The sequence below is a fragment of the Coregonus lavaretus genome, assembly GCF_964263955.1.
Source record: "Coregonus lavaretus genome assembly, chromosome: 28".
NCBI classification, from domain to species: Eukaryota; Metazoa; Chordata; class Actinopteri; order Salmoniformes; family Salmonidae; genus Coregonus; species Coregonus lavaretus.
This window is the reverse complement of record NC_140015.1, coordinates 8,730,442-8,742,496: the sequence shown is the minus strand read 5'-3', so window position 1 is coordinate 8,742,496 and position 12,055 is coordinate 8,730,442. Positions and strand designations below refer to the sequence as shown.

General features: G+C 42.9%; 1 protein-coding gene across 7 annotated transcripts in view; it reads left to right on the top strand.

The window, feature by feature from the left end:
- LOC311104297 (oxysterol-binding protein-related protein 7-like) overlaps positions 1-12,055 on the top strand; it is a 29,439-nt gene that overhangs the window by 12,950 nt on the left and 4,434 nt on the right. For 2 of the 7 annotated variants that reach the window (XM_084146102.1, XM_084146103.1), the window contains exons 4-17: positions 288-341; positions 513-626; positions 1,070-1,252; positions 1,485-1,617; positions 1,754-1,875; positions 2,055-2,156; positions 3,392-3,554; positions 4,137-4,270; positions 5,388-5,489; positions 5,755-5,950; positions 8,172-8,222; positions 10,547-10,836; positions 11,374-11,511; positions 11,640-11,782. In XM_084146102.1, the coding sequence (XP_084002228.1) occupies positions 288-341; positions 513-626; positions 1,070-1,252; positions 1,485-1,617; positions 1,754-1,875; positions 2,055-2,156; positions 3,392-3,554; positions 4,137-4,270; positions 5,388-5,489; positions 5,755-5,950; positions 8,172-8,222; positions 10,547-10,836; positions 11,374-11,511; positions 11,640-11,782 (1,925 nt within the window). Of the gene's footprint in view, positions 1-287; positions 342-512; positions 627-1,069; positions 1,292-1,484; positions 1,618-1,753; positions 1,876-2,054; positions 2,157-3,391; positions 3,555-4,136; positions 4,271-5,387; positions 5,490-5,754; positions 5,951-8,171; positions 8,223-10,546; positions 10,837-11,373; positions 11,512-11,639; positions 11,783-12,055 lie in introns of all 7 variants that reach the window. The other 5 variants (XR_014610153.1, XM_084146104.1, XM_084146101.1 and 2 more) reach the window with 4 other exon arrangements.

The window sequence follows — 12,055 nt, the reverse complement described above, 5'->3', positions numbered from 1 at the left end:
TGTACTTGGCAAGCCAATTGAAGCGCAGTTGGCAAGCCAATTAGTTCTGTTTCACCATCACTTTTGACTTCCTGTGGTGTATTCACTAGTAACCAAACGGAAGTAATTGGCCGAAACTCGGCTGTAAGGGACTAATCAAGGGTTTCCCAAACTAATCTGAACCCCTCAAAAAATAAACTTGTTTTCATTGCAAAGTGTTTTTGTTGTTTTACGTTGCACAATGTTTTGCTACTGGTGTGCACTTATGAATACACCCCTGTCTAATGTGGTTCTGTCTCTTCTTTCAGAGGTACTTCCTGTTGGAAAAAGGGATCCTCAAGTACTCCAAGACACAGCAGGATGTATGTATTCACAATACACTTCCAAAAACACAAATCCAAGTAACGAGTGCAATCTTTCTGAAATCGGTCAGCGCCATATTGTAAAAGTAACAGGCTACGGAATGCTTGTTTATATACATATTTGACAATAAAGTGAGGGGGTTTCATCCATTGTAATGTTCTACTCGTCAGATCCAAAGAGGAAAGCTCCATGGATCCCTGGATGTTAGCCTAGCTGTCATGTCCATCAACAAGAAGTCCAAGCGCATCGATCTGGACGGTGGAGACTATTTATACCACCTCAAGGTACACTGAGTATACAAAACATTAAGAACACCTGCTCTTTCCATGACAGACTGACCAGGTGAATCCAGGTGACAGCTATGATCCCTTATTGATGTCAATTGTTAAAACCACTTCAATCAGTGTAGGTGAAGGGGAGGAGACAGGTTAAATAAGGATTTTTAAGCCTTGAGACAACTGACACATGGATTGTGTATGTGTGCCATTCAGAGGGTGACTAGCAAGACAAAAGATTTAAGTGCCTTTGAACAGGGTATGATAGTAGGTGCCAGGCGCACAGGTTTGTGTCAAGAACTGTAACGCTGCTGGGTTTTTCATGCTCAACGGTTTCCTTTTCACATCTGTTTCTTATCCATCCATATCAGTTTCACTGCCATTAAATCCATAAGAAGTAGCATATTTTATTTGTGTAAAAATGATTGATGTAAAATTCACTCTCCTGTTAGGCCAAGAGCAATGACTTGTTCTACATATGGCTGACCAAGCTGTGTGCCCATCGTGTCTTCAAGAAGAACGAGGCCCTGAGCGTCCACCACGGAGTCCTCCACGCCCTCACTATGGGCGACAGCACGTTGTTGCCAGCCATGGCAAGTCTAGCCCAGAGAAACCAAGCCGCAATGCCAGGCATGGTGAGTGAACAGAGAAACCAAGCCGCAATGCCAGGCATGGTGAGTCAACAGAGAAACCGGGGCATGACTCAATGTGGTCTGCTACTTGCAGTGCTACAACCAAATACATTCTGGTCACCAAAATAGATTGCTATATTCTGAATAGAACGAGGACTTTATACAAATGGGCTTGGACTGACCGTTGACTACTCTTCTTTCTCTTTCCCTCTGTCCCCAAATCATGTTGTTCCAGTACCCTCACTACGCCAGCTCTGCCTCTGTCTACCAGGCTGAGATGGACGTTCCGCCCACAGCAGCCCCAGGGGTCAATGGCAAGGTGGCTGCATGGCTGCAGCAGACCCACCAGTCTGATACTTGCTCCCAAGGTAAGGTACTGCCATGGTGAAGCTAGGGAATCAATGCTATCAATTTTCAGCTCGGCGTTAAATGAATATCCAATTACTTTCAGAGCCAAGCTTCCTATTCTTCTTAATAACCTTCTCTGACCCTTGACCCCCACAGAGCTAGCTCGTTCTCAGGTGGACTTGACTGAGTTGGCCCAGCTCATTCAGAGGCTCAATTGGCTGGAGACTGGCCAGCAACCCATCTCCAACAGTGATCTAGAGCGACGAATCAACATGCAGGTAAGGTCACCACCCTAACCACTACTCCACAACCGCACATGCTGTATATGGTCAGTTCTCTATGGAAAAAAAAAATAATGTCACACCTGTGATTCTGAGGTGAGCGAGACATTGGAAAATTAATTTAGTGGTTGCCTGTTCTTTATTCTGAACATGTATCTATTATACCTGTCTTTCAGAATCTGACACTTAATATCCCCAAGGTCAAGAAGGAGAGGAAGACTACGAACAAGATATTTGGTCACTCTCGCACCCTGTCCGGTGTCGACGCCCGCGGCATGGTAAGTTCTCATGTCCTATACGGTTGGTATCATAAGTCTTTTTTTTCTTCCCATTTTGTTGTGTGAAAAAGTGGGATTGAAATAGATTTAATTAGATTTTTTTTGTCATTGATGTACACAAATAATAAAATCAAACAATTTACAAATTAACTAAAATGTAAAGACTAAAATATAGTTGTTCCATAAGTATTCACCCGTTTTGTTTAGGCAAGCCTAAATTAATTCAGGAGTAAAACGTAGCTTAACAAATCACATAAATTACATGGACTCACTCTATGTGAATTAATAGGGGTTGAGATGATTTTTGAATGACTACCCCTTCCTCTGTCCCCAATACATGCAACATATGTAAGGTCCCTCAGTCAAGTACTGACTTTCAAGCACAGATTCAACTACAAAACCAGGGAGCTTTTTCGAAAGCCTCATAAAGAATGGCCGTGATTGGTAAATGGGTAACAATAACAAATCAGACATTGAATATAATTTATCTTTAAGCATGGTCCAGTTAATAATTCAGCTGTGGATGATGCGTTATACCACCTAGACACATCAAAGATGCAGTCGTCCTTCTCTCATTGAATAAATAATAACCTGATGGTCACACTATAGTATATTTATAGCTGACGAGATGCGTTTTTCTAAAGACGAGAATAAAACGTTAACTCAACAATAGAGATTGCGGAGATTCTACAAAGGAAGTAATGCTAGTAACCTACAATATATAAACTCATTTCCCGGCCGCGTCATGAAACATTGCGTGCACAGTTAGGCGTCAAAGGGGCTTGTTTAGATTGAAGTGAAGGACAACTTCCAACTTCAGATGCAAGTTAACAAACGTAATTAGTTGGTTATCGTCTACAACATGGCAGATGTCGTCGGAGGACTGATTATCTAGCGAGCTAGCAACAGGCATGGTAAAATATCACAAATAGAGCTAGATAAAGCCAGGAGAATAATGTACTTGTTGAGCATAATTATAACCATCAGTCTTGTGTTCATGGTCCTCACTCACTCACTCACTCACTCACTCACTCACTCACTCACTCACTCACTCACTCACTCACTCACTATTACGTTTGTCAAGGTCCCGACATCAATGTAAAGCTTTTCTTCTACAGGGCTTTTTGATGCTAGCGTGTGCGTGCATCACTCAAACGTGACCAAAAAAATGGCTCTACACATCCTTTCCCCTCTCCCTCCTCCCCCCTACTTTCCTCCCCCCTCTCCTCCCTCAGTTTACCTCCAGCCACCTGAGCACATCATCCAACCACCTGAGTGTGGGAGTCCCTTCGGTGCCGTCCATCCCAGACTATGTGTACTCTCAGCTCTCCAACCCTCTCATAACCTCCCCTGAAGCCAAGAAGATTCAGCAGGACATCTGTGCTGTGTCCCAAAGGGGTAAGCGAGGGGTGTTACAGGGTTTGGGGGCTCATTCGATGGGGTGTAAGGTTAAAAAAGTCCCACATAGGAATGTCATGTGTAGATCTGGTATAATGAGGGTGATTCTGCAACATAATCCCAGGTGGTGAGTGACTCCGCCAGGACAGCGGAGTCACTCACCACCTTCCGGAGACATTTGAAACCCCACCTCTTTAAGGAATACCTGGGATAGGATAAAGTATTCCTTCTAACCCCCCCCCCCCCCCCCCCCCCCCCCCCAAAATTGTAAAGTGGTTATCCCACTGGCTATAGGGTGAACGCACCAATTTGTGAGTCGCTCTGGCTAAGAGCGTCTGCTAAATGACGTTAATGTGCCCTTGAGCAAGGCACTTAACCCTAATTGCTCCTGTAAGTCGCTCTGGTTAAGAGCGTCTGCTAAATGACTAAAATGTAAAATGTAAATGTAATAAATTACCTATGTAGACCACTGCAATTTAGTAATAATTTACTTACTTTAGTTACTTAGGGATTTATGTTGGTATGGATGAATGAAACATGAAATCAAATGAAAATGACATTTGTCTGCTGTAATCTTCTCAGTTCATGCGTCTCTCAAGTCCATCCACGAGGTGCTTGCGCTGGAACGTGAGCGGATCCGACAGGCTTGGACCGGTCCAGACCTACGATTATCCACCTCCAATCAACTGGCCACCCTGTGCAGCACACTGTCTGAGGTAAGAGGCCTGCCCTGGACACACACACACTGAAACATACATCCTACTATAAACTGAGAACATAACCGATTGTTAATTTTTTACATTTTAGTCATTTAGCAGACACTCTTATCCAGAGTGACTTACAGTTAGTGAGTGCATGCATTTTCATACTGGCCCGCCGTGGGAAACGAACCCACAACCCTGGCGTTGCAAGCGACATGCTCTACCAACTGAGCTACAGGGGAATATAGTTAGCAGTAGCTAGCTATCGTTTACAGGAAGGGAGTTGTCTTACATTTGTACATTTTAGTCATTTAGCAGATGCACTTATCCAGAGCGACTTCCAGTTAGTGAGTGCATACATTTTTCATACTGTTAATGACTCCAAAGGAGAGAGCTACATTTCTTTGAGTTTTTATTTTGGAAGTAACAAGAAGAACAGGTAGAGACCTAGCGAACAATAGACAAGGCTGATTTTACATTTTTAGTCAACACTGTGGTCTCTGTTTTAAAACACACACAGCAGAGGTTTCTATGGGCCACACCTCTTTTCACTCTCGCTCTCTCCTTCCAAAATATATTCCTGTCTCAGCCTGCTGTTGTTCAAGTGTGTGAAACCAGCCAGAACTGGTTTGGGCTGTTTGGGGTTGGGACATCTAGGAACTAGGTCGTGCCCATCAGGGGCAGAACTGCTCCTCCCTGTTTCCCTGTTTTGAGCCTGCCTGGATGCAACAACAAAAGCCTTTTCAAACTTGTTCAAACAGAGGGAAATTGTTAGATTTCTCTTGGTGAAACAACTAAAACCTCCCACAAACGAATCTATTTGATCAGAGTTACTAGATGTTCTTGAACTAAACAAATGACTATGAAACGGAACTAGGCTTGAACGCTGCATCAATTGTCTTGTGCTGGATGGATCTGACAAAGCTGACCGAGTTCTGAGGAAATCCGAGAGGGAAAACTTCCACCAAATGTTCATACTGTACATTTTGTCCAACTTACTTGCATGTGGGCCAAGGTTGATACATGATGTGACAATGGGAGGTTTCAGAAATGGGAAATAACTTCAATATTGTGCTTGCTTTTCATACAATTCTCTACAGTATACTAATAAGTCACACTTTTGTGTATCCAGCTGGAGGTGCAGTCTTGCCAGACCAAAGTTCATTCCCTGTCCCTTTCCTCTGGTTCCACGGGGGGTTCCAAGCAGTCCTACAGCACTGTGCGTCAGAACCAGGTGTGTCTCAGCTGCCAACCCCCACTCAACAAGAGGCAGGCTGCTACTTGTTTCTGAATGTCTGTGCGTGTCTGCCTGTTTCTGTGTTTGTGCCTGTATGCATGGGATTCTATATGAAATGAGCACAGTTTTCATCCTTAACTCTCTTTTGTAAGACATTACTGTCATTACTTTTATCCATTTTAAAGCATTGTTCATTATGTATGCTTCCTGTTAACTATAATCTTCCTCCTTCGGTCTCTCTTCCTCTTCCCCCTCTCCTCAGAATGCTGAGAAGACGCCCTCTACAGGTCACTCTGTGCAGCGCACCCCCTCGCTGGCCGACTCCATGGCCGAGTACTATGACGCCAGAGATGTCATCGTCTGTGAGAACTCCTCAGAAAACGGAGAAGAGGAGTCTGATGAGTCCGGGCTGAGTGACATCACCACCACCAGTAACTCTGAGCCAGACGAGGTCCATGGTGAGCGGCCATTCTTTGGATATTACTGTTCAACTGTGGTCATAGAAGTAGAATGACTAGAACGGACGCACTAAAGATGTCTTCTATAATATTGTGTTTGAGCAGTCCTAATATACCTTGAGAATGCAGTTTGGTCTATGTGGTCAATTTGAGTTTTTGTCTTAAAATAAATAACAATATGCATTTGATTTGTTTTAAATTCAGCAGTATCTAGTAAAGCTGGGACGATAAACCGAAAATTATCGATTCCGAACCGACCATTTATCAAGGATGTTTTACTGATATCGACTATAACGATAAGTAGCCTTTACTGGAGGAATGTGTAGTTTGAAATGAAATAAGTCTGCTAAATGTGGGCTATTTTTAACAGGACAATTGATGGCCACATCATTCAAAGTAGTAGTTTTAAGGGTAATATAAAAAAGTAACTGGTGCATATTAATATTGTTAACTTGTCGTTCAATTTATCGTTATCGTGATAATTCAGTAATTATATCGTAATATGGATTTTTGTCCATATCGCCCAGCTCTATCTAGGTAGTTATACTTATAAACTCGGCTGACACCAACGTTGGGTGTATATACAGTGGGGGAAAAAGTATTTAGTCAGCCACCAATTGTGCATGTTCTCCCACTTAAAAAGATGAGAGAGGCCTGTAATTTTCATCATAGGTACACGTCAACTATGACAGACAAAATGAGGAAAGAAAATCACATTGTAGGATTTTTAATGAATTTATTTGCAAATTATGGTGAAAATAAGTATTTGGTCAATAACAAAAGTTTCTCAATACTTTGTTATATACCCTTTGTTGGTAATGACACAGGTCAAACGTTTTCTGTAAGTCTTCACAAGGTTTTCACACACTGTTGCTGGTATTTTGGCCCATTCCTCCATGCAGATCTCCTCTAGAGCAGTGATGTTTTGGGGCTGTCGCTGGGCAACACAGATTTTCAACTCCCTCCAAAGATTTTCTATGGGGTTGAGATCTGGAGACTGGCTATGCCACTCCAGGACCTTGAAATGCTTCTTACGAAGCCACTCCTTCGTTGCCCGGGCGGTGTGTTTGGGATCATTGTCATGCTGAAAGACCCAGCCACGTTTCATCTTCAATGCCCTTGCTGATGGAAGGAGGTTTTCACTCAAAATCTCACGATACATGGCCCCATTCATTCTTTCCTTTACACGGATCAGTCGTCCTGGTCCCTTTGCAGAAAAACAGCCCTAAAGCATGATGTTTCCACCCCATGCTTCACAGTAGGTATGGTGTTCTTTGGATGCAACTCAGCATTCTTTGTCCTCCAAACACGACGAGTTGAGTTTTTACCAAAAAGTTCTATTTTGTTTTCATCTGACCATATGACATTCTCCCAATCCTCTTCTGGATCATCCAAATGCACTCTAGCAAACTTCAGACGGGCCTGGACATGTACTGGCTTAAGCAGGGGGACACGTCTGGAACTGCAGGATTTGAGTCCCTGGCGGTGGTGTGTTACTGATGGTAGGCTTTGTTACTTTGGTCCCAGCTCTCTGCAGGTCATTCACTAGGTCCCCCTGTGTGGTTCTGGGATTTTTGCTCACCGTTTTTGTGATCATTTTGACCCCACGGTGTGAGATCTTGCATGGAGCCCCAGATCGAGGGAGATTATCAGTGGTCTTGTATGTCTTCCATTTCCTAATAATTGCTCCCACAGTTGATTTCTTCAAACACAGCTGCTTACCTATTGCCAATTCAGTCTTCCCAGCCTGGTGCAGGTCTACAATTTTTGTTTCTGGTGTCCTTTGACAGCTCTTTGGTCTTGGCCATAGTGGAGTTTGGAGTGTGACTGTTTGAGGTTGTGGACAGATGTATTTTATACTGATAACAAGTTCAAACAGGTGCCATTAATACAGGTAACGAGTGGAGGACAGAGGAGCCTCTTAAAGAAGAAGTTACAGGTCTGTGAGAGCCAGAAATCTTGCTTGTTTGTAGGTGACCAAATACTTATTTTCCACCATAATTTGCAAATAAATTCATTAAAAATCCTACAATGTGATTTTTGGGATTTTTTTTTCTTCTCAATTTGTCTGTCATAGTTGACGTGTACCTATGATGAAAATTACAGGCCTCTCATCTTTTTAAGTGGGAGAACTTGCACAATTGGTGTCTGACTAAATACTTTTTCCCCACTGTATGTAATCTGTGTACAAATGTCATTTTATTACGTTTTGTGAATATAGCTTCCACTTTGCCTGCAGAGGCAGTATCACCGGACCAACCGCAAACAAAAGGTATTTTGGGACAGGTCAAACTGAAGTATCTGTGGAGTGGTGGTGAATTGCGGCCATATTGGAAGTCCCAAATGGATCGTTTAATTAATTGATGCGCATAATTTATTTAAAAACGGTATATTTTTCAATGCTGTACATGCAACCATACTGATTGGACCCAGAAAACATCCCAATAGTCTACTCATTCTATTACTATGATTTTTATAATTACTCTCATTCTTGTTCCTCTTTGTCCTGCTGAGGTGTCTCTTGGGTTTTGTGGGACTGGTGCCACTTTAACAAATGTATTATTGTCTAATTTGTATAGATATTTTATTCTTTAAACTTCATACCCTCCACCTCAATCTAACATTAAACTATAATTTGGATGATTGAGAAATCGAGAGACTAATGTCATGTCTTTACTTAATTTAGCCTCCCCTTTCACCATCCTTTCCTTGACAGCTTTGGGCCTTCAGACATTTTAAAGGGACGCTTTGGCAATTTTTACATTTACATTTTAGTCATTTAGCAGACGCTCTTATCCAGAGCGACTTACAGTTAGTGAGTGCATACATTTTTCATACTGGCCCCCCCGTGGGAAACGAAACCACAACCCTGACGTTGCAAGCGCCATGCTCTACCAACTGAGCTACAGGCAATGAAGCCTTGAGTTGATTTGACAATTTTAAAATGCATAGAAAAACCACACCAGGCAACAAATGCATGTACCAAAAACTGCTGAGGATTATATGCATATTCAAAAGATATGCAAAGTCAAAAGATTTGTTTCCATTGTGTTCCTTTAATGGTAGCCAAGTGGCTGCAGGGCAAAACAAGAGACATTGGCACTCTGTGGTATACATTCAATCATACAAAATGTATATTTTTTACCTTAAGATAAACTCGGATACCATTTTTATGTCTCGGAGTCCAGTATGAAGTTAACTGCCAAAGTAAAGGAAACGTAATAGGGCGCTGGGCCACCACGAGCCGGTGCTTCAGTGCACCTTGGCATAGATTCTACAAGTGTCTGGAACCCTATTGGACGGATGCGACACCATTCTTCCACGATACATTCCATAATTTGGTGTTTTGTTGATTGTGGTATAAAACGCTGTCTCAGGTGCCGCTACAGAATCTACCATAAGTGTTCAATTCAACCTGGTCTCAGAGCATTTCGTATTATTCTGTATGTAAAACCAAGACACTCCATTTAGTATGATATGTTTCGTATGGTATGTATTCATTTGTGGAATCCATCACCCATTTCGTATGGTATGTTACGAATTTACAAAATGTATGAAGTTACGATTTCTATTTAGGTGGCTAACGTTATCTGGCTAATGTTAGCTTGCTGACTAATGTTAGCTAGGGGTTAGGGTTAAAGTTAAGTTTAGGAGTTAGGTGAAAGGGTTAGGAGAAGGGTTAGCTAACATGCTAAGTAGTTGCAAAGTAGCTAAAAAGTAGCAAGTAGTTAAAGTCGCTAAAATGATAAAGTTGTCTGTGATGAGATTTGAACTCGCAACCTTTTGAGTTGCTACACATTTGCATTATACGCCCACCCATCCAACCCCAACCACCACCCTACTTTTGTTTTTGCCTTAAGTAACCATCGGTCTTAGGTATGGTTACATAACATAACATACTAATTTCAGTGTCCCGGATGGTAGACCTCGTTTTTAATGCTCATCAAACCATTCAGTGACCACTCGTACCTTGTGGATGAGGGCATTGTCATCCTGGAAGAGGCCACTCCCATCAGGATAGAAATGCTTCCATAGGTTGAAGGTGATAACTTAGAATTGCTGTATATTTACTGGTTGTTACAGAATGGCTGTGTATTTATTGGTGTTTACCTTGCCCTCTAAGGTGTTGAGTGGACCCAAACCATGCCAGGAAAATGCACCCCACACCATAAGAGCCGCCAGAATCCTTCACCCTTCAAGTGTTTCCTTTATTTTGGCAGTTACCTGTAGTTTCGCCAGCCAATTCTAACTAGCGTTAGCGCAATGACAAAGTCTACATGAACAGCTAGCATGCTAGCTATTCCCATAGACTTCCAGGCATTGCGCTAACGCGATTTGGCAACTTCCTTCAAACTGAATGCAGAGACATAAAAATGGTATCCACGAGTTAATCTGACCCTGGAGAAAATCCTGAACTCTCCCTTTAAGGGATGAATCTTGTGAATCATGTGTGTTTTTTTTTTTATATTCAAGCTTTCAAGTTGGGATTTGGCCCTAAGTGCTCGGGTGTAATCGTAAAAAAAACTAACGTGAGATTCAATAGAAAATGTATAGAATTCCATCTAACCTTTGTCACATGCCCTCTCCCCCTGGCAGCCTCTGCCACCCTGAACTACCGCGCCAGCGTGTCCAGAGCCCCGGACATGGTTAGCACCGTGCCCACCAACACAGGCCGCCGCACCGTCCTGCCCGCCAACTGTGTCGACAACAGCCACATTGGCATCATGACCATCCTGTACAACAACATTGGCAAGGACCTGTCACGTGTGTCCATGCCCTGTGGGCTCAACGAACCTCTGAACCTGCTGCAGAGGGTGAGCGAAGAGCTGGAGTACTCTGAGCTTCTGGACATCGCCAACCGCACAGAGGACCCATTCGAGAGGATGGTAAGGCGGCCCGCCACATGCCTGACCTTAAAAAGAAGCAGCTCAAGTATAGGTTTGTGCTGCAATACCAGCATTGGTGCTGATTCAAGTGAATTGATACGCCTGTAGATTTGCATAGTTGAAATCAGAAGAACGGTCTTGGTCTCAAGGTCTGCTTTCTCAAATCAAATGTTATTGGTCACGTGCCGAATACAACCGGTGTAGACTTTATAGTGAAATGCTTACTTACGAGCCCATTCCCAACAATGTAGAGATGGATAGATAGCAGCAGCGTATGTGAAAGTGTGTGTGTGTGGTGTCAGTGTAGTGTGTGCATTAGAGCCAGTGCAAGAGAATCGGTGCAAAAAAAACTACAAACAATGAATGGGGTCAATGTAAGTTGCAGATTTACCATGTAAAATACTGTATATCATGGTTCTTACATATAGTAAGCCTTTTGTCGATTTTTGGGGTAGCAGTTTGCTTCCGGTGCCATTTGATATTGTTGATGGGTGCGATCTCACTCATCCGCTTTCCCATCCCTTATTTTTCATGAAGCTATACATTGGAGTTTTCTCTATCTCCGGCTATGCCTGGGCCACTTGGCGGAACCGCTACAAGCCCTTCAACCCCGTCCTGGGAGAGACATACGAGAGCCACTGCAAGGAACGTGGCTTCCGCTACGTCGCTGAGCAGGTAGGACTTGAATAATCCTGACCCGGAATCATCCTAGATACCATCTGCAAAGCAAGTAACCCCTAAAACTGCTCCAGGGTGACTTCCACTGAAGATTCAGTTATTTAACGGTTTCTTTCTGTTCCCAGGTCAGCCACCACCCGCCCTGCTCCGCCGTGCACGCCGAGTCTGAGAACTTCACATTCTGGCAAGACCAGCGATGGAAGAACAAGTTCTGGGGAAAGTCTTTGGAGATCATCTCCTCTGGTCCAGTGAATGTCAAGTTGCCTAAGTGAGTGTTATGCTAATTCCATCATGATTATTTTGCCAAATAAAGAAGGAATGTAACCCTACTTTCACATCGTCGTTTTGAATGTCTTGATCCGTTGTTCAAAGTACAAGCTCAAGGAAAGTGTTTTCATTGAGCTGATTTGAAAAGGCATTAGCTTGCCAAATGAGCTCTACTACAGTGAGGGGAAAAAAGTATTTGATCCCCTGCTGATTTTGTACGTTTGCCAACTGACAAAGAAATGATTAGTCTCTAATTTTAATGGTAGGTTTATTT